Source organism: Cheilinus undulatus, linkage group 12 (genome assembly GCF_018320785.1).
Source record: "Cheilinus undulatus linkage group 12, ASM1832078v1, whole genome shotgun sequence".
Lineage (NCBI taxonomy): Eukaryota > Metazoa > Chordata > Actinopteri > Labriformes > Labridae > Cheilinus > Cheilinus undulatus.
Genome location: NC_054876.1, coordinates 20,247,531 through 20,275,367, shown reverse-complemented (window position 1 = coordinate 20,275,367; position 27,837 = coordinate 20,247,531). Strand labels below are relative to the sequence as shown.

General features: G+C 40.5%; 1 protein-coding gene across 2 annotated transcripts; it reads right to left on the bottom strand.

Annotated features, from left to right (window-relative positions):
• Positions 1-160: 160 nt before the first annotated feature.
• On the bottom strand, positions 161-27,837 carry LOC121518415 (gap junction delta-2 protein-like). 2 transcript variants are annotated; one of them, XM_041800705.1, is made up of 3 exons: positions 27,538-27,837; positions 25,866-25,922; positions 161-2,328 (listed from the first exon to the last, which is right to left on the bottom strand). In XM_041800705.1, the coding sequence occupies exons 1-3, from the start codon at positions 27,606-27,608 to the stop codon at positions 1,464-1,466; spliced, it is 993 nt and encodes a 330-aa protein (XP_041656639.1). In that variant the 5' UTR covers positions 27,609-27,837; the 3' UTR covers positions 161-1,463. The 2 variants fall into 2 exon arrangements, with proteins under 2 accessions (XP_041656639.1, XP_041656640.1); XM_041800706.1 differs by lacking the exon at positions 25,866-25,922.

The following is a 27,837-nucleotide window of genomic DNA, read 5'->3' as shown; positions in this document are numbered from 1 at the left end:
TTCTGGAGCCTTTCAGGTATTCACTTTCAGTATTCCCTCAGGGGGATTCTATGTTCATATATTTTTCATCTTCATGCATGCTAAGTATAACATTTCACAGGAGCAGGATGCAAATAAATAAAACAGTCTCTTTTAAAGTTACATGTCGTAATCTACCCATTCTATTAATGCTTCAGTAACATGCCTTTTTCAGAGTCCTTACAGTGGGAACACTTTCAGAACATATAGTCTCCATTAGAGGGTGAAGGCTTAACAAAGAGCACATTAATAATACATATTGTTAAAGCTGGCAATCTATGATTAATCTTCATTACCACCCAAACCCCTGTTCCCCCATTCAAGTGAAGCCCCTCTACACCGCATCGGGAAAAGGCTAAGTGTAATTATAACATTTCATCTATGTACAGTAACTTTGAAATATGGCACCAAGTCTGCTTGTGAAAAAAAAGCTTGAGGTTACAAGTTAAAATATATGTGACTACTGTACTTTTTCTTGTTTATTTAAAAAAAGAATTTTGAAATAACCTTCTTGACAGTGATGTGAAACTCTGGAGGCCAAAATGTCGTCACTGTTATACCTTTCCTTTATCTGAGAGTAAACAGCATGCCTTGTAGGCACTGGGAGCATAGCAGTGTGTAACACAGTGTTGAAAAGTAAATATAACTCATCTTAAATGCACCATGTGTCTCACAAAAGCTCCCGGTAATGTCAGTCTTTAGTCTGATTGGTACCTAATGCACCAAAGAATATAAGAAAAAGTGACTATTCAAGACAAGGTCTGGTACACTGACCACAAATACTGTGTTCCAGTTCACGCTGATGCTTTTAGTGCTGTTGGTTTTGTGTTTGACTTTTTGTAAGTTTTAAAAAAGGTGCTTATTTGTCCGCCGAGCGACTTTACTCGAAGCTTAAGGACAATGAGAAATAGCATTATCTTTCTCTTGGTAGCTCAGAGTAGCTTAGCATTCAATTTTCTGACTCGAGTCAGAGATTGGCTTTTTTTCCCACACATGCGTATGCATGCACACGCTTAAGCTCTTGCATATGCACATAATTGGAAAATAAGGGGATTATTTCTGACCTACAGCAAAGGCAAATAATGGAGAACTTCAGATAATTCAACCTCTGACTATCTTTACAGTGTTTAGAAATTGCTCAGTTTAATCTGTTGGGTTCTTTGAAGGCAGCTAGTGTCACATTTGCAGAGCACACCTCTGCATCATGAAAGCGTCAGGTGTAAGCTTTGTTACAGCAACACAGTTGCCTCAGTAGGAAGGTGATTCTAGTCTCTTAAAGTGTCAAAGTCTACTTGGTAAGTTGATGCTACACAGAGTCTGTCCTTGCTCCTGAATAATACTGCAGTGGTGAGTTTTGTGCCCTAATGATCGGGGGTCCTGGGCCGGGGAAAAGCTCTTCTCCAAAATGAAAGTGGTCCTCGAGCCCCCAGGCGGAGGAGCCTCTGTCAGACGTAGGCTGACTCACTAGACTGGGTTCTGCCCAGGTTTGGGGCCTGGGACAGGTGTGAAACATCCTTCTTGCGCACTTCACAGATGGACTTCCTGCGTGCCTGCACCCCTCGGATGGCCGTCTTTATCTTCCTCCAGCCGAGGTGGTTTAGCTCAGCCAGGTTGAGCAGCACACATATGCCGCTCACTGCAAACATAAAGACCAGGAACACGGTCTTTTCTGTGGGACGAGATACATAACACTCCACCTCCTTCACACACGGGTAGCGATCGCACTCGAACATCCCAGGCACATTGAACCCGTACAGGAAGTACTGGCCGGCCAGGAAGCCGATCTCTAGCGCGTTTCTGAACACCACTTGAATGACGTAAAAGCGAGAGATGCCCTCCTGCCGTCGCACCTTGGCGCTCTTGTGGGTTGGAGGAAGACCACGAGGTCCATTGGGTATCTCCTTCACCTCCAGGCAGTCATGATCCTCCTTGCTGCTGTCAGGATGGACCAAGATGCCGTTGACATTACGGGCGTGAAGCTTGCGAGCATGATGGTCGTGATGGCGGCCATGATGACCGTGACCGTGGTGATCCATGTAAGGATGCAGCAAAGAGTAGCTTCGGTCCCGTGCTTTGGCTGACTGGTGGACAGAGTATGTGATGAAACACAAACTCGGCGTGCACACCAGGATGATCTGAAAGACCCAGTATCGGATGTGCGATATGGGGAAGGCTTTGTCGTAACAAGCCTGGTTGCAGCCGGGCTGCATGGTGTTGCAGATGAACATGATTTGCTCATCCTCGTACACCTTCTCTCCCACTATACCGACTATCAGGATGCGGAAAATCACCACCACCGTCAGCAGGATCCTGCAGAGAGACAGAAGGAGAAGGAAAGGGCAAGAAGGGGAGGGGGTGAGAAAGGAGACAGACAATGCCAGTTAATGAGGAGCAAATGTGCAGACATTCAGGAAGTATCAGGATATGATTCTGACAATTAAAGTCCTGGTTCACCTGAGGTTTCCCTTGTCACCTTAAAACTAATTCAGTCCAGAAAGAACAGTTCTCAGTGAGGATCTTAAGATGAATATATACCTTTGTACCTTTGTATGGATGTGCCCTTGTTCGACTGTGTGTGCATGTGTTATCACTCAGCTGCAGTGACAAACAACCCCATAGGAGGGTGGAGTCGTGCCCTAGATAGCATGCACACAAGCTCACTGATCATATGAGACTGAAACAGGTGACTTCACAGTCATCTTCACAAATGGAACAGGACGTACAGGAACATCAGCATGTGATGCTTAAATTGATGTTGAGCATTTCACTGTCTTGTCTTTCATTGTGCTCTATCATAAACCTCTGCCTTGTTGCATCTTACTCCTGCTGTACAAAAGATCTAAGAAACAGGGACCAGTTGCAGAGCTTTAAAGGCTGCATTATTCTTCAAAAAGCCACTTGCTTCAAATCTGCCCATGCTCATATTCGCAGTAGAAGTGCAAGTGATGATATGCAACTCAGAGGCTGAGCTATGCTGGTTGTTTTTCTAAAAAATGATGGGATTTCCCACTGAGCGTCATTAGTGCGCTGCTGCAGTTAGAGAGAGTTAGTGTCCAGGGGGCAGATGAGGATCTGGAGAGCAGTGCGGCTGCTTTTTAAGGCATCTGAGAGACTGCTGTACTGTTATCTCCTGGTGTCGATCCAGCATGGGCACTGCGGAGGAAGACTGGGGGCTTTAGGGCTGCACTGTCAGCTCTTTCTAATGAGCGAGGAGAGCCTGCACATCATGGGGCTCCCCGCTATTTATGCCACAATGCAGAGGATGTGCATGCTCCCTGTGTGGATGAGCCAATTACTTAAAACACACTTGTTTCCAAGCATGGGAGGGCCACCCGGGGACAGAGATGGATGGGATCTGGCCCCAGATGCATTAGAGCAGCTCGGGTAGAGTGCAGCTGTGTGTGACAGCAGCCTCTAATCCAGGTGATGTGAGGTAATGTCAGCGCATTTTAAATATGCGTATGGAAAGTTGGTTTTTTCTGTTGTGTTTATCCACATGTCAAGCAAGACTCCACAGTGTAGCTTTTAATGAGGGCTCAAAAATGCCCACAGCCGCCAACTGTAGTGAGTTACCACAGCAACCAGAAGATTAGTGAAAGGTGAGAGAAGAGGGGTGCAGACAGAGACACGGAGGAGAAAACTGTGAGAAATGCCAGAGAGGTTACATCAGTTTTTCCCCAGGGGGCTGTAAAATAAATGTCTCTGAACGAGGTCATGAAGGAGACATATCATGAAAGTAGAGTTGCAGACAGGTGAGGATAAGAAATGTAGTGCAGAGACGTGAGTTAGCGTGAAACAGACTTAAAATAGAGCATCACGCCGCTGCAGGACCGTCCCTGCTCCACCTGAGTAAAAGCCTGTATATGTGTGTGAGAAAGACAGACACGAGAACTCAGAGACAAAGAGGGGGAGGCAGCCATGTGTGTGACTTGTGCAAAATGGCAAACATGTCCGGCCATCAGCGCTCGGAGCAGCTGTGTGCACGTACGCTACACTGACTTCCAGTATGTTTGGAAATGCAGCAGAATGAAGCATCTCTGCACCTTTGCTCTTCAGAATTAAATGCAGGTTGTGTATTTCATTTACATAGAGACATTATTCATTGTCCTTTGGTGTGATCCAGGTTGATCTGCCTTCACTGATAGTTTGACAGCTTTGAATGTGACCTGAGGGCTCATGTCGATGCTTCTCTGCACCACGAAGACACGTTTGACGAATACTGCTCACTGAGCTGGAAACCTGCGGCCCACACTGTTCATTTAAATGCAAATATTAGCCTAAATAATATGAGAATATGAAAATAGCTCATGTTGAGTGTCAGTGTGAAAATGTGCAGCTCTGGATGCTGATTTAAAACAATGCATCAAAACAGAGAGCAGCTCATAGCTGCTGACAGTGTTAACTTTTTGTTTCCATGCAAGGTTTACTTCATTGCATATCTGTGATAATAACTTGGCTGTGACAGAATTACTTCAATATCAATGCCTCTGCTTAGACATCATGCAGGCGGACTCATAGGCTGTGCATGTGTTTAATGGTAAAGGTTCTCCCTTAAGTCTATGCAGTGAAATTTATTTTACATATCTGTAACATGTTAGAACTATATTTCTATTTAAACACTAAAAGATGTAGGAAATATCTGCGGAGAATACAGAAACTATATATACAGTGCTTAACAAATTTATTAGACCACCTGTCATATTTGTCTCAAAGACCATCCAGCATCATGAAGTGCTTTAATGCGGACTCTTTCATTTTCACTGAGCTCTCCACGTTTTACCATTTTGAACAGGAATGAGGGATTTCAAACTGAATTCACCCAAATTTGAGCTGGCTCACTGGGCTTCTCTGAGAAGTCAGAAATGAATCAAGCATAACATTCAACCACTAAAACTCATTTTTTCTGTTCAGGAATGCAAGTAAAACTATAATTTGACATATTAATCAAGAAATATTAATGTGCTTTACTATTTTTTCAGGTTTTTGTATATCAATAAATTTGAAAATTCATGGATAACAATAATAATTATATTTTAGCATTTAAACTATCATTTGGGTTAAAGAGCTTCTACATATTGGTGTATTAAACATTGCAGAAATACAAAAAATGATTTTGGTAATTACCAATGCTGTTAATTTAGGGCAGCTGTGACATAAACCTTACTTTGGTTAGGGTTAGGGTGGTTTTAATAAATTTGTTAAGCACTGTATGTGCGTGTGTGTATGTGTATATATATATATATATATATATATATATATATATATATATATAAACAGTTTTGCAGTCTGTGGGCTGCACTGTGCAAAGGACTTGCAAGACTTTGAGTGTAAGACTTTTTCCTGCTAACTTTATAGCAGTTATAGTCAATGAGTGGCTTTTTGGAAAAAAAAAATCCCACAGAAAACCTTTAAAGTTGAATTTTGACCTAAAAAATGAGCCATTACAAGTAAACACTTATACAGTAGGCTCTTAATGTCAAATTTAATCTCAACTTTTATTTTCTATCTGTATTTTTCCAACAGATGCGTGCAAGAAAGACCATGCAAGATAAATACGGCTGATTCTTGTGTTGAGCAGGAACAGATTTTTTATTCATCATTTTTTTCCAAAATATGAAACAATCCCTTTTTTGCCAGTTGTATATTGATTTTTGTCAACCCCATCAGACACACTAAAATATTAAATTTTTATTCAATTATTTCAAGATTAATATCATGCTAGTCTTATGCAGGCATTCAGTCATGTTATTTAGTAATGGAATGTATTACTTTCACTTATCTTTTTTTTTTTTTCACTCATCTGAAGTATCTTATGTCTGAATTTCATGATTTTCCAACTTGATCTTTTATTTTTTTTTACCATATTAAACTAATCATTTTCAATAAATTAGGTATCATTGGATATAAATCAGCTGCTATTTTACTGAAGTTGACAACGGGTATCAAAAGTGATGATTTAAATAAGCTTTTTCACCCTAATAATTATTTTAATTGATGTTAGATAAGGAAGAATGTTGGAAATGAAAACTGAGCTCTATGCATGCACTGATTTCTATTTATTTTCAAGTAATTATTGTAATCACACCCCAAGGTTTGGATTGTTGCTCATGCAAAGGTGATTTTTCTGCAATTTTGTTTTGTTTGAGTAACACTGCTTTATAGGATATTGATTTTAATTCTTTGTTTTCAACATTATAACTATCCTGGCATACCTTAAGATGCTGTTAGAAACTTATCTAAGGTATCTGAAAATAACTTGAACATTTTAAGTAGTAGTTCAGTTAGATGGCACTAACTAATCGGCACTAGATTAAATAGTTCATTTAAGTAGTTCTGAGTATTTTCCCAGTCAGATGCTCTGTCTAAACTGTACAGCTGCCACCCACCACTAACATCTACTTCAGCTCTGGTTAATGGCTGCCGCCATGCGGTCATACTGCTCCTCTATCTAGACATCAACAAGCACAGTGACTGGATAGCACCAATGGAAACTAGCAGCAACAGCAGGGTTTGGCAGTGTTTTGATCTAGGAAATGGAGATAAAGTTATATGAAGGCAGTACCTGTTATACAAGTGTAAAACTACATCTCTGAAGAAAAGAGTACAGGTTTGACATTAACCTGCAAGAATGTTTGAAGGCACTGCTGACGTGACCAACACTGGGCAAACCAACCTGACATTGTTTACCTGAGATCTCTTGTTGAATAATTAGTGCTCTGTTTTGACTGTTTCTGAGTGTTGTCAGGCCAAAGACGTGATGCAACAGGACCATTTTAAAACGACTTAGAGGACGTTTACAGTGGTGTGGACTGTGGTGTCTCCGCTCAAATCAGCTGGTGTTTCCTGTGATCCAGTTGGTCGAAATGCCAATAGCTTCGAACGATAAACAACCAAAACTGGACTAAAACTTTAAAGAGTGAACACAAGAGTGAATGAGATGTGACTGAAACTAATGATCATTTTAATCTAAAAACTAAGATTAAAACTACATGTAAAATAGCTGCCAAAATGAACAACGAGTCGCATTTAACATAAACATCTTTATTATTTAGATGCTGTCTCTCAGAACGGAAATAGATGCTAAAACAGATTTGGATTAAACATCATTTAGGGTTAAGGTAACGGTTAGGCAAGGATAAGGACAGAAAAAAATAAAAACTTGGCCTACAAAACCTATCCCCAAATGTTTAATAAAGCAGAGTAAGCAGTCTGTTTACAGTAAAAAGCTTGTTCACCATGGAAACATTCTAAACCAGCAGGTGTAACTTCCGTAGCTCTGTTAGCTGCGTAAGCTACAAAGCTAACATAGCTGAAGCTAAGTCCACAAAGCAGCTACACTATTAGCTATGCTAGCTTTAGCTACATTTTTTAAAGCTCATATTGCTAAAGCTAACTTAGCTACATTCGTTTATATAGTAATGTTATTTACATATCTAGCATAGCTATATTAGCGTTAGCTAGAGCTAACAAAGCAAAAGCAACTGTTTGTCTACCTCTAAAAGAGTCAATACATAATTTAATCCCAAATTAGACCGCTGACCTTCTCCTCTGTTATGTTTATGAAATGTTGTGTACTTTGTAATGTCTGTAATGTTTGTGATGTGGTTATTTCATGAATGTGACTGCCAGACTTTTTTATGAATAAAGTCAAATCTTTAAAAATCTAAAACTGGAAATACGTTGTACTGGCGAATTATGCAGTCCTGTTCTGAAACAGACAGTGTGTCAGGTAAATGGTCTGTGAGAAAGGCTGTCAGAGATGTACAGTCTGCAGCAAATAGAGCGAAAAGGAATGAAACACTTTTAGGATTCAAATGATTCCAACCCACTTAATGATCGTCCTCCTGTCTACTTCTTTGTAGGTCATTATGAGTTACTGATCAGTCACTTTTCTGCATGATTCACAACCAACATTATGCTATTGTTGGATAGAATGCTCTTAATAATAGAAGGATAGGCTGCAGCAGGCTGGACACAACCTAAAAATGTCAGGTATTTAAATTGTTGCCGAGGACTGAACCTGTGACTCCTAACTGAAACAGTCAGCAGATTCATTGTTAAATCAAGACATAATAGAACTATTCATTGAAAGTCTCCACACCAGTTTGCACATTTATTTAAAAAAAAAAAGTCCAAGTGTCCCCCCACTGCTCTCTTTTTTCTGTTACACCTTTGTTAATGCTTGTGAAGAATTTTGTCATGACTTCTGTGGTACCATCATTGAGGACTACTTAATTGCAGCTTAATGAGCATGCAGACTGAAGATTGTGTGGAAAAGAAACAAAAGATAAACCCTTTTATGCCTGTTTAAGATGCTGCACATCTTGACTGCAGTGTGCTCAGTGCAGCTTTTCTTCACCTCCACAGAAACTATCAAACTTACTTGAGGACTTTATCTCACATGGGAAAGTTGGCTAAGTACTGTATTGCAGATATTCAGTCATTCAGTCTTTACTTGTTGGGCAGTTTTATATCGTTAAAAAAATTCCAAGACATTGCAAGTATTGAGTGTTGTGCAGTGTGTTTTTGCAGGAGCCCCTGTGTGTGTGTATTCGGCTGCTGGGTAACAGGATAATCAGCACGAGGCAGTTTGCTGCATTAGCAGAAAGCTGTGGACGAAGGTTATCTGCAAACATCAGTGTTTTAAGTCCTGCAGAGTAACGAGCCAATACTGAGCAATGGAACGGATTGGAGCAGGACAGCCCTGAGGCCTGAACCTGCAGAATTTTCAATAACCACCATTAATGATGTAAAGGGTTTCAGAGTTTTTAGTAACTCATACCTGAGGGCAGATTATAAAAATAAGGCCACTTGCTGATTCAAAAGGAAAAAAGGGAAAGAAGGCAGGCACGACACTGTCACTCACATGGTTCCTTTAACCAGAAGTCCCTTAAATTATTTCCTACTCCTGCCACCACTCATCAAGTCAGTTTGTGGTGTTCTCCACGGCTTTATTCCTTCCACCAGGGCTAATTGTTACAGTTGTATGAGACTTCATACTATTCAGGGGATTTAGCATGATATGGCTGTGTATGTTTTTACCTTTGGATTGAGATTGCATGAGAAAGTTCCTCTCCTCTTTGTGTTTTATTTTTTAGTGTTCCATCCAAAGCTGGCATTGAAAAAAATGACTTTGTATTCATATGGACAATACATAACCGTCTCCTTCTTTTGTATAAAAGTGAAGCCACAATAACCAGGAGCTAATATTTATTGTGCTGGTTATGTTATTTGGGCCCGAAAGGGAGATGGCTGATGGAAATACAGAACTGATGCCATGTCCTTTCCATAAACATTAGCATATAGTTAAATGAAGCTGGCTAGGGTTAGGTAAGTTTTTCACACAGATTTAAAAACGTGGTAGACATAAGGACCGTTTCAAAGGATTTTTCACATGCTAGATAATAAATCAGACCATAAGACCAACAAAGGCAAAGAAAGGAGCTCAAACAATCTGACTCCTTAAAGTGCACAACCAAGAAAGACTTATAAAACGGAAAGGAATAAAACTGAAGAGTCAGCTCTCAGGTATGTCATTTACAGTCAATTTATTACCGGGCTTGGCAGTGTACAGGCTACACTGAATGCTCCTCCTTAATGTCCATGGATGTGTTCAAAAAACGTCCATTGTGGCCTGTCCACAGCCGAGCCTAGCAATAAGATAATCAGTTCTGATAGTACCAGCAGATACCGAGTGCTGATAAAATACCAGTGTAAACTTTCTGGACCAACTCTACTGTGGAAAACCGGCACATTATTTTAGCTCTACAGTGAACTCAGAACATAGCTCAACACATATAATCTTACTGTACAACCTGTTTGTGACCCTTTCACATTCTTCTGAGTTATATTGCTAAATATTAAAGAGGGCCGCATCACAGGCTCTCTATCTCTCCATTATGCACTGTTGCACAGGCTGTCTCTGTAATGACCTGAGTGTTTAAGAATGTGCAGTTTGACACAGTATGATATGATGACAGAACAGCCTGCCATTGGTTGACAGCCCCTCACAAAGCATTCTGGGAAAATGAATGATAAATTGATTAAAAGACATTCAATATCAGTTCTACCAGTGTGGACTTTGGACTTTAAAGTCCTCAAAAGTCCCCCAAGTTCCAGACTCGCTAGAAATGTGTCCATAAAGGTTAAAAAGTCATGGATAGCATCAGTGCAAAACAGTGCAGCAGGCAGGGAGAGAGGAAGTAAGAGGCTATGATTTATGGTTCAAAAGTTATTTGACATTTCATATATGTCAATGCTGGAAAGCGGATTGCTGCATTAATACCTGTACTCGCTGATACCAATACCAGCATTCTCAGCTGTATCAGATGTTTTTCCAATTCTGGTATCAGAATTGGAAAAACTCTAAAAATAACCCTAAAGGACAGACTGGTACCTAAGGGCCATCTCTTCAGCTTTTCAGGCCGTAGCATCATATACGGCCCAAAAGTAGAAACAATTTCACAGTAATTTCCCCCTGAACATCGGATCTCAAAGAAACTTGTCTGTTCAAACATGACCTTATAAGGAAAATGATGACAATCTGTGTGATGTTTGTTACAATTGCTGCTAAAATAATTATTTAAAAAAAGACTGTGTGAAATCCTGTTTTGGATGACGGCATAAGAAATGTAGAAAATAGTCCTTCATGGACTGGGATTCCTGTATCCCTGTAGTCATTTTGATTAATAAAAAACTACAAGGCACTCTTCCAACAACTAAAATGCCTTGATTTTCAAAACAGGATCATGTAGAGCACTTTCACTCATTTTGGCATTAGGCTTTCTCAAGGTAGTCAATTTAGACATTTGAAGTGATGGAAAAGAGTGTTTTGGATGTTTTTTAATTCACTGGAATGAAGGTTTATTGTTGTCATAGTTGTGAGGTGTAAAAGCACGTAGCATTCAGCTTTTTTTCAGAGGCAGTCCAACCTAACTTTGCAAAGCAGACAGATCCACCCGTTTCCGTGTTTCTCACTGGCGAATCCATTTTGCAAAGCTCCCGTCTGAACCATTTGGGCCCGGTTAGAAAGTGACAGGACCAATCAGCAACTAGGGGCAGTACTTTCGGGCGCAGTGGAGTTGTGACGTAAGCAAGCAGCAACAAGAGGCCGGTGCAATCATGACAGAAGACATTAGCGTGGATGCTGCTAGAGCGCTAGGAATATCAGAACTTGACGAGATTTCTTCATTAAAAGAAGAACAAAGAACAGCAGTGAGTTGTTTTGTATTCAAAAATGACAAAAGTCATCTACTGACATGTCTACAGTCGCCATGGTTTGCGTTATGCTGTTCTATACGGAGTTTATTCCTCAGTAGCAGCTATGATGTCATGTGTTTTGTTGCTCTGGTTGGCCCATAAAGATGTGACAGACAGAACGTTCATCCAATCACCCTCCAAGTTTTTTTTCAAAGGCTTTGCCCTTTCCCAAACAATGTCTATCAGTGGTTTTCCAGATGGATGTATGAAACAAATCCATCTGGCGTGTGAGGTTACGTCCAACCTATAATCATAAATATCAATCATGTTTGATATTTATGATTCCAGGTCAGGGGGACTCCGATGTGATAGGGATTATTAAAAAGCCATGCACTTGAGGATTTTTTGGGGTTATCTTTTGTGCTTTGGATATATTTGTATCAGAATCAGAAGTGGTTTTAGTACCTATGATAGGACACCTGAAAAGAGACAGGAAAAATGGGGAGAGAGAGTGGGGGAAGACATGCACCAAACAGCACCAGGACCAGGAACTGATTCTGTGACCAGTGTGTTGAGGATCATAGCCTCTGCAAATGAGCTGAACTGGAACCAACACTTGAGGATTTTTTTGACAAATAATCATTTGTGACATGCCTTAAATTTGGTGTCAAACACATGTTTGTTGTGGGGGTAAAATCTTACCTAAAATCAGGGATTTCAACTCAGAATCAGAATTGAGTTTTATTTCCAAGTACATTTTTATAACAAGAAATCTGACTTGACATTTGGTGCAAAGCAGATAACATAGAAGAAAAATAAAAAGAGGCTACTAAAAATATCAAGAGGCCAGACTTAAATAATGAGGTTATAAAACAAATATAGTAGCAAAATAAAAGTATAGGATACAAAAAATATAAACACAAAAAGTATGTATAAAGGAGCAAAGAGAGAAACTGTACAGGTGCAGGTATACTGTCCAACAACATAGTGCCATTTTTTCTTAAGGAGTATAAAACATGCACTGTACAGTTGTTAACAGTAGGGATAAAGGCTGCTGTACGTTAATGTAACACACAAAGTCTGTGCAATGTTTTTGTCTACTAATTCTGTGGTTAAGTGAGTCTGTGTGTGGGGGGGGGGTACTGTTCATAAGGCTGGCAGCAGAGGGGAAGAAGAAGAAGAAGAAGAAGAAGGTTTGAAAAACAGTCATTTGCTGTGTGTTTTAACTTTAAAGGATTTTAGGGTTATGACCTACACTGAAGCCTGAAATCAGCAATATTTTGTCTTCACTTACAAGCTAGCGTTTCTGCGTCCATCTTTATATATAACCTATGTGGCTGACAGATGAACTAATGAGCATGTAAGGAAGAGAGAGGAAGCTTCAGGACACGATTCATCACCGTGTGTCTCTGCAAACTGATCTGCAGTGGTCCGATCGACCTGTAAGATTGTGCGTTTAGTGTAATGGTAGCTGCTCTTCGACTGGTGTGTCGGCTGGACATGCAGGCTCGGTCTCTCCCAGAGGCTTTTACACACACGCACTAAAACAAACACACGTATACACACAGGCATATTCATTCATACGGCAGCTGCTTCTGCCGTCCTCCAGGGACAACAATCGCCCCGAGTGCTGCAGCAGATGGATTTACACACACTTTAACCTCCCGTGCACACACACACTGTGAATTTAAATCAACCTTTACTGTATGTGAGTTGTGAGACACACATATGGAGGTGTATATCAGTGTTTGTACGTACACAGGCAGGCCTCTGAAAGGCTGGTAAAGTGTAGGATTATCATTGCAGAGTAAAAATATTCTCCCTGCCCGCCCGTCCGCTCTCCATAATAAGCTCCACTGATTGCTGATGGCAGCACGTAATGAATAAAGACCTCAGCAGGCAGAGGAATTAGGCAGCTTAATTATCAGAGTGCAGACATTTCTTCCACTGTTCCTCTCTCAAACTGTTTTAATAGTTTAGGTCACGCCCACACATCAGGCAGACGTGCACGACCGCCTGAGGTGCCACTAAGACTCGGTGTGATGAATGCATTAATTTTAAGCAAAACTTGCGAGCACTCAGCTGAGGCGGTTCATCTTCTGCTTCCTTTTTTTTTTCAAATACTTATGAGTCATATTTCAATGAGAGTTGAAATATAAATGGTTTTTGTATAGGCTGCTTTCATATGTGTATGAATGAAATAAAAGCCTTTTCATCCGGTTGAATTTCATTTAATTATGCTGCAATAGTGATTCAAGAAATGTAATTATCTTACTTTCTTTTTCAACAGCTCTGAGGGGAATGACTCCCAGCTGTTTTTCAGAAATAACAGAGGAAACAAAGAAAATTAAGTGTGGGAACTCTGCAGGTAGCTTCCTCGGTTATACCTCATCTGAGATGCATACTAACAGGACGTGAATCACAGTAATACCCTCAGATTAAACTATCAGAAGCATCTTAAGATGCAAATGTGCTTTTTCTGAAGCAAAACTAATTTGTTAATAGGGAAAAAGGATAACACACAAATTACCCAAAGCTGGAGGGTATCTTCAACGAAAGTATGCAAACGACTATTGTAGTAAGCCACTGCATGGTCTAACTCCACATGATGGGGATGCAGCGTGGACCAGATGCAGCCTTTTACCTTTTGTCTTAATAACTTCAAATGGCCTAATTATCTAAAATGCTGCTTTCATCCCAGTTTCAGCAAAGAGAGGCAAACATTATGCAAAATGCATCACTCTTAAACAACCTGAAGTTAAAAACCTATAAATGAGGTATCAGCATATTTCCTTTCAGCTCCTATCTGGCATATTCTGCTGATCAAGTCAATATGCTTTAATACATTCAGAGTATTCATTAATCAAATCTCGCTGTATTTGGAGTCATGACAGGATTTGCATGATCAACACAAGAAGAGGAAGGATTTTTGTTAACTAAGGGCCTGTGTCCACAGCTGGTGCTTTTAGACAGCATTTAGCGCTCGGCCCCCTTTTAAGGAAAAAGTTTCCCGGTCTACATCTCCTACTGATGCCAGGACAGGATGCCTTAATATTGCACAATATTGTGATATTTTTTGAAAACCTGAACATATTAAGCATAAGGTGCCTTTTACAAACAACATTACATATACCACAGAGGAGAGCTTAAGTCAACCTTTGTAACCAGTTGAGATGTAACAGTTTCGTTAATCTTGTGGTATCATGTTGACAGGTCAGGTCACCTCAGGTATGGGAGGATATGCTTGTTCGGCATTTCACTCGGTCCACCTTGGTCCTGTACTGCTCTGGCCTCCTGATGGCCATCCTCCAGGCCTGCACCAGGCCCACGTCCCATCTCTCCAGGTATTCTCCCAGCACCACCTTTGGCGGCCCCCAGCGTCTTGATCAGCCCACCGGGTCCTGAGCACCAATTATGCGGTGAGCTGGACCAGGCCCAAGAAAGTGTGCCAGGTTCCCAAAAAAATGCAGCTGACCCTTCCCATCCACTATCCTGAGCATATCAGCAATAGATACATGGTCTTGCCAATGATACCCACAGATGTGCCTACGAGAAGGAGTCCAGTTGGCACCTATGGCCATCAGACAAAGTCCAGGCCTCACAAGAGTATAGTAAGACTGGAGGGACCAAGAACAGAACGACTCTGTCGTCTGCATGCTCAGACACCAGGAACACCACAATGTCTCGCTCAGCGAACCCATCATCACATGCGCAAGTGCAAGCAACCCACCTGATGGACTCAAAAAGTGTCAATCATGGAAGGTTGCATATTGCTGGTGGTGCTGAGGTGTCATGGACCGGTTCTCTGTACACTCTTTGGCTGTCTTTCTGGGTAGGTGCCTGGAACTGGGACGGGGGAAGTATCTTAATGCCATTGTGGACATGTGGCAAAAAGTGTTGTTTTTTATGTGGGGCCGAGCAAAGGAAGGGAGCTACAGCTCTGTCGACAGCAGTGGTGGAGGAATGTTCTAGCTTGTCTTTTCGTGGGTTTAATTTCTAGTTCTACAACTGCTGCTAATACTAGGTCAGGTCAGGCATGGGAGCCAATGCTAGCTAGGCACTTCCAGCCAGTATCGAAGAGAAGTCTTCACTAAGGAGTCTAGAAAGGGATCTCTGGCCATTAGTCAACATCCAGGCCTTCCAAGAGTATATCAGGACAGGGTTGCTTTCTGTTGTATTCATGTTTTGCTGTTGTTTTTCTTGAATAAAGGAAATAGCAAATTCACAGTGCTGTTTTAAAAGTACCTTATGGATACAGGGAGAAGAGGAAGTCAACGTTTGTCACCTAGTAGAAACAAATGCTGTTAAAACACACTCAGGACAGAAGGTTCTGGGTTCTGTCAGGGCAAAAATAATGGCAGCTGTGGACACAGGCTCTAGAACAGGGGTGTCCAAACTATGGCCCGGAGGCCAAATGTGGCTCGTGGCCCATTTTTGATTGCCCCCTCCAGATTTTTTAAAATTATATCAAATATAGCCCTCAATAGAGCATGAAGCTTGTGCTACACTGTATTATTCTTCATAGTTTTGAAACAAGGCAGTACTACAATGCTAATACTGTAAACAAACATTTTGACAAGGACTTACAGCTGTTTTTTCAGAACTAAATGGAGACGACACTATAAATAGTAAAGAATTTCACAACCAAATAATAAGATATCTTGAATTATTATGCCCTAATGGATTACAGTAGCAAATAGCAGCACCAATGATGTTCCAGGGGCGGGGCCAGTGGTAGCCAGAACTGACTTATAAATAATAGATAAATAATAAAGAGGTGAGATATATAAAAGCGGCCCCACCATCCTTACAAATGTCTGCAAGTCCTCAAGTGGAAAAAGTTTGGACACCCCTGCTCTAGAATCTTTTAAATGTTTCTACAATGGTTATACACAAAACCATATTTGTGGCATTTGATAATCTTTACAGCAGTGATTCTCAACTTGTGGGTCATGACCCAAAAGTTAGTTGCAGAGCTTTTTTCAGTGGGTCACAAAGGTGACACAAAAGTCACTGAAACTCATTTAAAGCATGCTTACTTTGTCCTGTCTCTTGGATTTGTCACGTAGTCTGAGGTCCAAATTTTAAATAATAATATAATAAATATATAATAAAATAAATATGATTGGTCAAAATTTATCAGAAAATCTGGTGGCAATTTCTCACTGAGAAATTAGTGGTGGGTCATGCCGTGGTACTGCCGTACAGTATGTTTTGGGTTGAGGTTACTGGTGGCTTTTTAATGGAGACTTGAACTTCATCTTAGAGAATAGTCATTTTTTTGTTGAAGACCAAGCTAATTAGGTTTGTTTTACTCACCTACCTGTGATTTTAATCCATTCAGGCTCATTATATGTGAACTGTCTGGTGAAATAAATGTATCTTAGCTACATATTTCTCCACATGCAGCTTTTCAAGACAAAAATCTATCTATAATTTTTTAGATCATGTTGTTTAATACTTTTCATTAGTAATATCTGTCTACCAGAATGCCTTGCATAGGGCAGACTGCAGACATCTTTGTCTGAAGATTAGCTACACTGTGTTTGGGTCAGCTGAGGACACATTTTCTCTGCCAGTCTTGCATTTTATCTCCCTCCACAACAGTGTCAGACAAGAGAAAATCCCTTTTGCTTTGATTTTCACAGACTGAACATGAAACATATTTCCTGTTAACTGGAGCCCATGCTGGAAATCTTACTGTGCCTCAACAGAATGCTTGGCAAGTGAAAACAGGCCAAGAAACTGAAGGACTTTGAATATAAAATGATGCCTTTCACATATTTCTCCTTCCCTGTGAAGATTTTCTTGTGAACACAGACATAACAGCACAGATTTTTCTTAATGTTAGTCAAGAGAGCCCACTAATGATGCAAGGATGAGGGAGAAAGGATGGGAAGCTTTATATATTTGATCTTCCTTTTGTAGATGTGTTAAAAACCCCGATGGAGCATTTACATCCAACCCAACTCCTAATCATAAATGACTGCTTCTATAGAGAAACTTGTGTTTTCATATTTCTACTGTTGAGATCTGCAGGATATACATGACAAACCTGTCACCGTCCTATGTCTGCTGGAGTAAAATTTATTAAAGAGCTTACAGGTTGTGTGTTGCAGTCTTGTGTGCCTGGTAGTTAAAACTGTAAGGAGTGGATTTTAGTGAATTTGAGAAATTATTTGAAATCAAAATAATGTCTCAGTTTTACACAACTCCCAGCAGCCAGATAGAAAGTAACCAGGAGCACATGTCTGTGATATCGCTTCACCTCCTCCATCATAATGGCCAGTGACTCGGCTGACTGGGCTTTGCCCTACTTGGCCAGCCAAAGATGGAGGATTCAAAGATGTAGAAGGAAATGTGACCCGACGTATACATGAAATCTTTATAAGTGCTTTTTTTCTGAATGAGGCCTCACACAAAATAGTTTTCTGATTCAGAATAAAAGTGTAGAATTTAACTGATTTTGCAGTATAACTTGACCTTTCATGACTATTAAGGCGCAAGCTCTTTTTATACATTGACTAATAGGGTGCCAAATATGTCCATCTGACACACAATGTGAATTTATTCAAAAAATCATTCATAAAGCCAGTAACCAAGAACATTTAGAAGGATGTTGATGCCACACTTTACTCATATATCATACCATTGACATGTACTGACATGAACTGTTATCTAAATTTGCACTCTGAACACTAATGAAACACTAGTTCAGTTTTTAAGTTATGTGGAATACAAAGTTGAACCACTTGAGCAACTGATGCAACATGATCAAGTACTGTCTTATATTCTCCTAATAAACTTTGGGCATGAGCAGTTTTACCATTTGGCAAAGGTAGGGTATTACCTGGGGCCTTGAGCTCCAAGGGGCTTTGAGATATAGTCATTTGAGGTGTGCTTGTATGTATGGTATACTATGTCGAATATTACTAATATATTGTGTATTTTGAATGTCATCAAAATAGCTCTCTCTATAAGTGAGGAGTAAAGGGTGCTGGTGCTTTGAGTTATATGATGGCAGAAAAGCAGCTTCTGCTTAAAATGTAAACAACCTCAGTCATGTGGAGCCACTCTGGCTTTGAGCATTCAGACATGAAACAATGCAGAATAAAAGGCTTTGCATGCAGAGTCCATTATTTTCAGATGGGGTTTTTTTTCAGATCCCTAATCTAAAAATGTCGCACACTTAAACCTTGCACACTGAGTCCATTGCATTTTATTTGTATTGACTGTGAAAATTCATATCATGTGGTGAAATGTTTTTATACTGCGACAAATATAAGCAGTGAGAATGAACCTGCAGCTCTGTCACTCTTTAAAAACCACTCTAGATCCATCCACTCTGACAGAGATTTTCACATGGCACCAGCTCATACGTCACAGGTGTGCCAAGTTTTTGAAAAGGAGAGCAACTTTTTGTTTCAGTCTCTTTCAAGTGGAACAAACATGCCTTTATCTGTTAAATTTCCATGGTTGAGAAAGAGAGGGGAGTGAGCGAGTAAGAGAGAAGGAAGCAGCAGGTACTGATTCATCTAAATTACTGATGCGAAAACGTGCATAAAATTGAAGCTGTTCAGAGAAAAAAAAGGACGAAAGTGTCAGGATCAGTGGGCAAACATGATTAGAACATGAGATCGATTTCTTTTTTGACGAAGGAAAAAATTCAGATGAAAAAACAGACTTGGTTAGCTTGCCAAATTTGTCTGTAGCTTGGCCTCAAGGCATCATGACAAATCATTTAAAAAATGGTGCACAATACTTGTGATCTCAGTTTTGATAAGATATAATTGCAGTTTTTATTTTTGCCATAATTTAGCATCCCTAGCAGAAAATGTATGGGTTTAAATCTTTAGTGCTGTTAAAAGAGACTAAAATAAGCCTTTTAACATTCAGTAAAACTAAGCTGCTGCATAGAGCTGCAGTGACTGTTGGGTTTATGAGAGTTGTGGTGACTAAAAAGCCACAAAGCTGTTAAAAGTTATGAAATCCGGTTCTAGCCTAATTAAATGATTGTAACACTGGTGGGAAAATCGTTGATGTAAAGAACATTTAGGCTGTATATAGGAAAACATTACACACCCAGTGAAGCTCTCCCCCTCACACACACTGCATTGATGTGTTGCTGAAATGAATAATCGCCTGTGCCCGATGAAAGCTGAGCTCAGCTTTACTGGCAAAATCCCCGTCGAACAGAATAATCAATAGCATTCAACATCAGGGATTGCTGCACAAATAAACTAATGACAACTCTGGATGTGCAGAAAAATGGTTTAATTTGAAAGTCCCGCTCCCTGCCGCAGGATGATGGATTGCTAATCCTGTCAAATGCTGAAATATTGCTTTCATTGTTTGCTTTGCAACACAATCTTCCCAGACTGTATGGATTTTAGCCAGGGAGTTATTATTAATGATACATGAAATATACCCTGCTTTATAGCAGACAGGATGATGCCCTCAATTAAAGCAGAGCATTCCCACATCTCACATTATTTTGGGAGAGGTAGAGTGGCCTTCTCAAAGTAGGGTACCTCATTCTTGTGGATGTCCTGACCCATTTAAGGAAAGAGGAGAACACACCAGTGTGTGCACTGAAAGAGATATTTGGCCAAAGAGGCTACTGTATTTTGCTTTTAGGGCCAAAACATGTGAACGAAGATGTATTTGGTTTCCATGTGGGACTGTTCATTCAAGTGTTGAAAAATACAAAGCAACAGATCATTCTATAAACCACTTTATCCATTACATTAAAAGGCTAGCTAAATATACATACATATTTAATGAATGACTTGACATTAGTATCAACTTACAACAAGGGCTTCATAACATTATTAAGATTTTATGAAGTATTTGTAATTCTCAAGTGAGGAGTGATGGATGTTAAATAATAGATGGTTTAAGTCTTTGAGGTAGGAGTACATAGAATGCGGGTGATGGAGAAATTTATATTAATGCTATTTTCTATAAGTATTGATATTGTGGTTTGCATAACAATGATGTATTCTTCAACACAGAGCTTTAACCTTTCATCTAAGTTGCTGTTTATTCAGTCAATCTGCATTGCTGTCTGCAAAGGCATTCGATTTTGCACGCAGTTTCTCTCAGGACGGTATCACCCTCACCTTTCATATGTGCAGCTCTAAGAGCATTACAGTCAGACAAATGATTATTTTTAGAAATCCTCATTAATACAAAGGACACATATTGAGTTTTTGTGTGTTTGTTCAGACCGTTTCTCATCAGCCAGGTCAGTCAGCAGCTCCAGAGGAAGGAGCTCTGACACAGATTCTCTGCGCTGAACCTCTGCAGAGGGAAAACTTCTCTTCCTTCCTCCTCCGTCTCTTCCTCCACCCCCTCCCTTCCTCTCTGTACCCTTTTTGTTCTGCCTCTACGCCTCACATCCTCTCCTCTCCATCCTTCCATCCGGCAACCTTTATTATTTTATCTCCCTTAGATCACTCCAGTCCTCCATTATCTCTGCCTCTTTTTTCTTCGCTCTACTTGTCTTTGTTGCTGACCTCACTACAGCATTGCAGTGCAGGGGAAGATGCATCAACACACTTCCTTTCTTTCTTCCTTCCTACCTGCAAGGTGGAAACTGGGGCCCAAAGGCTTCATACTCTCACAGATGAATGCATCAGTCTTTTTTTTTTTTTTTTTTCAAATAGTATGCACACCTGTGCTCTGCAAAAACATCTGAGCACCACATGTGGGTGAAGAAATATGTATAAGTAGGGCGCTACACTGCAGTTGTGTAACTTAAGTAGATGTATAAAGGATAAAAAGAAGGTAATTAATTTTATAAGGTGCAGGGAGTTAAATGGGTGCAACTATATCCTTAGAAAATTAAAGTCCACAAGGTCCGGCTAAACAAATACTTATGGTGGTATGACCATAGATGCCTAACAAATGCGCTCCACATTCAGTTGTTTGCTGTGTGTGGACAAATCTCTGGACGTGGCAAATCTGCAGAGTACACAAGCAGATGTTTGTCCAGTTGGATTAAATATGCTTTATTTGCATGAGTATGTGAATCGTCAAGGTGTTTAAACGCCAGTCTGATAAGCAAAAATAGGAGCAAAAGAGAAAAATAATAGCATACTATTTTTAATACCAAAACTGTGTTGGTGAGATGTCACTGTATGAAAATGGTCTGGTTGTGTTGTACGAACAAACTGACAGTATTTTTAAAAATAGAAAAGGTCTTAACTGACTAATGCTCTATTCACACTTGACTAGTATTAACTAGGGACCAAAGTAAAAATTCCAGGGCAAATAACCACCCATGTTTCAGTGCACACAGAGGACAGGTAATTCTAATCCTATACTAACTGGCCTCTCTGTAATTTATGGTGGTAATTGTGTTTTTTTCACGGTTGGCGGCTTTTCGTAACCTGACACACCAGATGGATGCGTTTCAAACATCCATCTGAGAAAGCTTCAATAGGAAACATTTGAGAAAAGGCAGAGGCTTTGAAAAAAACTCAGAGTGTGATTGGAAGAATGCTCTGTCTGTCACATCTCTACGGGCCAATCAGAGCAACAAAACACAGGACGTAGCAGCTATCGAGCTGCACATGCGCAGGAATAACGTGAAACATGGTGATTGTAGACATGTAAGTACTCGACTTAAGTCATTTTTGAAAAGAAAACAACTCACTGTTGTTCTTTGTTCTTCTTTTAACGAAGAAATGTCATCAAGTTCTGATAAAACTTATGCTTTAGCAGCATCCACGGTAAGCTCTTCTGCCATATTTGCACCGGCCTCTTGCTGCTGCTGGTTTACGTCACGACTCTGATCCTGTCACTTTCTAACCAGGCCCAAACGGTGCAGATGAGAGCTTAACAAGATGGATTTGCCAGTGAAAAACAAGGAAAAGCGCGTATCGCGTATCCATCTGCTTTGCAAACTTAGGCTTTTCGTGTTCCTTATTCTAATAAAAAAAAAATTATAGAGGCAGCGTACGAGATTGTTGACAAAGTCTTTCCACATATAGGTTATTAATAGTGCTTCTCTTTAAATTAATTTTAGCAATCATGTGATAATAGTTTTATATACTTAAACTCTGCTGTCCAAATGTGCGTACGCGCACCACTGTTCTATTAATGCACACAGCACCTATGCTCTGCCTCCTACAGTTTTCTCTTTACAAGTGATTGATCTTTTATCAGTATCATTTATCCATACGTTTTATGTAAAACACAATTCATAATTTGAAATGTGTCACTCAACATTCAGTGGTTAGGCTACAACAGCTGTTTGTTGCGGATGTATAAGGAACCAAATTTATAGAGTGCAGAGTAACATCGACAGCATAAAAACTGTTAAAAGGAACAGGAGATGTTTATATTTAACATGACACATTTCCCTTTCTCATACATTGACTGGAAGGCTGCTCGACATTCTCTCTCTTCTTCTGCCTGATCAGCTACCGATACGCACAGGTGACTTGAAGGGGACATATTTTATATTTTTTTTAAGACAATTTTATATTGCTCTCAGAGGTCCCCAAAACATGCCTGTGAAGTCTGCTGCTGAAAAAACACTCCAGCATAGGATTTTTGTATGTCTAAAAAACCCCTCTGTTTCAGCCCTGCTCAGAACAAGCTGTTTCTGTGTCTGTTACTGTAAATGTTACTGAGCTGTCTGACTCCGCCCCTCTCAGGAAATAGATATGGCTGTCCTTATCCTAAACAGGAGAGGAGGGTGTAACTTTCTTTCAAGTGGGGAGTGCCAACAGAACCCAGGGGCGGAGCTAACTCCCCACATGACAACATGAATGGAAAATCTGAAAACAGCTTTTTTTAGCACACATTTTCTGAAAGGTGTAAAAAAGAGGTGTGGAGGAAATGGATTTTTCTGGAACTGTGAACAGGCCAGAGGCATTTATTTTTGTTAGAAAAGCCTGAAAAAGTGATTTTTGCATAATATGTTCCCTATAGGTGCCTCTATGTGTCTGGGGAGTTAGGGGGAATATTTCACTGGTTTATTAGCCATTGTCAGCTTGCTACAGATCACACTTGTCTCGTGTTAATACACCACATCAAACTCTGACGTCAGTGGGTAATTCACAATTTATCAGAGGTTGTCCACTTGTCCCGTGTGGATAGGGCATTAGTCAGGAGTTGTATTTAACATATCCCATTGGTCTAAATGAAAACATTTAAGTCTGATTTCAATATGCATCACATTCTAAGACAAAGAGGTTTCTCACATTATCAAGGCTGCTGTATTATGTTCCACAAACACATCAATGTATCATCAGCATATTGACACAACATATTCCATCAGTTTTAAAAGCAAAAGTCACTTAAACTGAAATGCTCATCTTTTGTAATTTCTGTCTAATAACTGATTCTGTTGACCGATCAACACACAGTTAATGCAAAAGAAAAAAACAAGATCTGTTTGACACCAAACAAATATGAGCACACTTCACTGCAGATTTGAATTAGAGTTCTCCCTGGTTGTGTCATTACACTTTAGCAGGTTGCCTCTGCCCATCAAAAGCAGAAATGTAATTAATTCTCTTCATTTAAACACAGATTGGGATACACTGTGGCACTTAGAGGCCATTCTGAACTGTCAGTTATCTAATGTTTAAAGCCCCAGGGTCATTATAACTGTGAGTATACAGCAGATTTGGTTTGGGCTAGAAAATGAGGTTAATGCAGCCTTGACAATGATTTCTTTCACTGTGTAACCATGATTACAGTCAATGGTTATCCATGCACACGTTGTACATTGTCCTGTTAGAAGTCAGGCATATGGAAATCACAACACACAACATTAATCTTTGAATGAGTCAATAAATGCAAGCCACCTGTGGTTAGTCAGAGGCACAGAAGCAACTCCGTTTGTCTGTCACTTTCAAAGACCATAATTAAGCTAACCTATGCCACTGCACAACATATGTTTCTATTTCAAACGCTGTTATGCACAGCTAGGCTAATTACCTGTCCTATGCCAGGGCACAGGTTAGCTTAAAACCTACAATTAAGAAACAGCTTAATTGTAGCTTGATTCTAGACATCCGACAGAGCCATCAAACAGTCTTTCATGGTGGATGTACCTCTTCAAACTGATGACTGACATGCAACCATGTTCCAAAGTTTCAATGCAGGGGAGACTATTCAGCCTTGGGAAAACATCACCACCCTGTACTTTGGAACGACATCCTTCGAACTGCAAGCGCACACATGCATCAGAGAAATACACACAGGCTGAACATCCTACGTGTGATGCTGTCTAGCAGGTGCTGCATGCTCCGACCACACCCTGTGAAGTGCAGGACTTCACGATGCACCATAGTGCAACACTATGTCACAGTTGGCTGTGTTCACAAGTGCAACAGACTACACCTGACCACGCCCAACGGTACAGTTGAGCGTGGTCAGCGGTGCAACAGACTTGAACCTTTCAACCCATAGAGGTCAGTGCGAAAATTTCGACTCCATACATGTTTTTAGTATGGAGTGGGTTTTGAACAATCTAGGAGGCATCTTTATAGCACAAATGTGTGCCAGTAGTGAACAATTCTCCAACTTGCTGGTACATCCAAAAACATTCTGATCATTTAAATGTTGAGTGTCATTGATTTCCTGACCATGCAGACACATGCTTTGGATAAGGAATCAAGTCTTTAGTGGGTTTTTGTTACTGCTAACATTTTCTTAAAATGTCTGATGGCTAAAAATGCTCGTCTATCAGTGAAAAGCCAAGATCCACACCACAACTTTATAATAGAGCTAAATACTCTAACCCTCTCTGTGTAGTTAAATGTATTCAATACACTTCTTTAAATATACTGCAAACAATCTTGCACGCAAGTCATTTGAATGGATTTAGCAAAGCCAAATTTTAGTCTCTCCAGGCTGAAATGCTGGCAAGATACTGACCAAATTGATTCCAAAGACAATGTTTGCTGACTGTCGAACCGCAGACAATCAGAGTAGTAGGAGGGAGACTCTCTGGAAAGCAGCTAAAGTTACAGCTAATGCCCTAGGGTCAACTAAAAGAGCGTTGTAGGACCAACACAGTCTGAAGGAAGCCAAAACACATAGAGATCATTTACAGGGAAATTTGCTGAATCCAGCACAGCTGGTAATCACACAATCTACCTACTGTGTATCATTTAAACGTCTAGTGTTGAATCGTTTTGGATGTTTTGTCACAGTAGGTAATTAATGTGGTAGATTAAGTCATGGGATGATCTGGAACTACTCTTACATGACCTAGAGAAAGCACTGCTCTTATTAAAATAGGGTATTTGAAGTGTTCAAAAAAGCATTTCTAAAGTCCAACCAGTGACGTGCATGATCAACAAATAGCTCAAATTAAGCAAAGCCATTACATCATCAGAGTATTATTGAGACTCTTGGAAGAGGTAACAGACAAATTGAGAGTTGCTTCTGTGCCTCTGAAGAACTGTAGGTGGCTATTAGTCATTGAATCACCAAAGATTGATTAGTTACCCTGTGCTCTCAGGGTGTTACTGATTCAGCTGCCAGGACTGAATTTTAAAGCTGCATTAAGTAATTTTTGACCACTAGGGGGCGGAAAGACTCCAGAACAAGTTCACAACAGTTAGCAGTTAGCTAATGAAGTTGTTATGGGCTAACACGTTAGCAAACAGTTGCCTACTTACATATCCAGCAGAAACAGAGCAACACGGACATCCCTTTGGTCTCCTTTTTCTGGCCACCTGTTGAATGTAATCCCAATATTCACTGGCGTTTAGCCCTTGTTTTGTCTCCCGGCTTGTGAGAAAAAATAATACTCTCTCTTTTCTTTTTTCTTTCTTTCTTTCTTTTTTTTTTTTTTTTTTGTTTCTTCACCAGCTACTTCTGGTCTTTTCTTGCTGGAGCGTTAGCATACAATTAGCTTGTTTCAGCTTCTGTGTCAGGAGCACCATCCCATTGTCAATGGCCAACATTGATTTGGTTTTAGCCGACACAATGAGCTGAAAGTGGAACTAGTAATTTAATCAACAGATGGGAGTCGTATATGATACAAAATATTGCTTAATGCATCTTTAAATCAAGTCGACATGCTCTACTTTATGCAGGTTTTCTTTCCATTTGAGGACTAGACCAGGTGATTTCATTGACTTTGGCACATTCCACCACAGAAGAAGAACTCACTGAAATGACTTGGTGTAGTGTTTCTTGGAAGGAAAATCTCCATCGCACATGATCCCTGATGAACATGGTTTTAGGTGAGCACACATCATCTCTGTCGTATTGTTGACAACTTTGAAGGGTTATGGCCTTAAGGTTGTGTGCATAAAGGGCACACTCTAACTTTCACACAAACAAAGACACAAACCACCACCTTTCTAAAGCACACACTGACAAACACACTGACAAAAGGTACTGGAGCAAAGGGAAGGTTAGGCCATGTCCTTGTTACAGACTACCTGAGGTCTGGGTTAATGAGCACAGCAGTGCGGTCTAATTTCTTGTCTTTGTGGGTTTGCTTTTTCGCTGAAGGACATTTTCAGACTCACAGATCTATACATCCAGATCTCTCTCAGACGCTTTGGCTGTTCACTTTACCAAATGAGCATCCCAGCGTGACATTTGGATTGTGTTCAATGGGTGGAAAATTCCCCTTTTACATTTAATTAATCCCACAGAGATGATGTGGAGCCCATTTCTCATACAGATTTCACTGCGTGTCTCTGCTGCTTATCAAACTAAAAGCTCTTCTGTCCAACCTGCCACCAGTGAACCACTCTTACATTAAATCGGGGAAAGTAATGTCATCAGACTTTGAAGCAAATCAGTGCTTGCCTCAAGAACAAACTGAGTGAACTTGTCCCATTTTTTTTGTTATTGTTGGTGTCAAGTTCACTCAGAGTTCAGAGCCATTTAGTCCTCCTTTGATTTTACTTTCCACACCTGCTTGCTCACCATCCTTTCATCTCCTACACCTCTTCTCCCCTTTCAGTCCCACTCCCCTCTCCTCCTTCTGTCCAATTGGTCTGTGGCCAACAGCATCAAGCATTATCTATCAATAGCTAGGCTATTAGGTAGTATCAACACAGGAACCTCTGTGAATTAACCATAATGCCAAGTAAAGCCTGCTATTGATTATGTGCAATTAGTTTATCCCCTAACTAATGATGAGTGTGGAGGAGAGCAGGGAGGAGTAAAGGACATGGGAGGCAGGGATGACTGTAGATCAGACGAGAGCACTAGGACAAGCCTGAGGGTGTTATCAAATTATGTATATACAGAATAACATACATACGTTAAAACCCAGCACATCAGTGTAAAACAGAAATGACACCTTCACACTGAATCGACCTGTCTTACCTTCCAATCATGGTAGAGTGCTGCTGGACAGCCGCCTCCAGCAGCCTCTCCAGGATGGTCCATTCTCCCATGGTGTTGGAGAGGTGGCAGCACTCTCAAGAGAAACAGGACTTGGGGTAGTCGACCCCCCCTTTCTCCAGCGGACTCTTTCTTCTTCCTCAGGACCGGCCTGCTTCGGGCCAGCCGGGGGTTCACCCGACCCCCCGTCCCAGCTCCCTATTTCGACCTCTACACGCTGACCTGGCTGCTCTTTGGTTCGTCTTTGACTTGTCTTCTCCTGGGCCCGTCCCGCTGTGCCTC

Excerpts from the sequence above, each read along its gene's own strand:
- LOC121518415 (XM_041800705.1), bottom strand. The coding sequence starts at position 27,608 with ATGGGAGAATGGACCATCCTGGAGAGGCTGCTGGAGGCGGCTGTCCAG. Across the intron at positions 25,923-27,537 it reads CACTCTACCATGATTGGAAG|GTGGCCAGAAAAAGGAGACC; the intron begins GTAAGACAGGTC and ends TACATTCAACAG. Across the intron at positions 2,329-25,865 it reads GCTCTGTTTCTGCTGGATAT|GATCCTGCTGACGGTGGTGG; the intron begins GTAAGTAGGCAA and ends GTCTCTCTGCAG.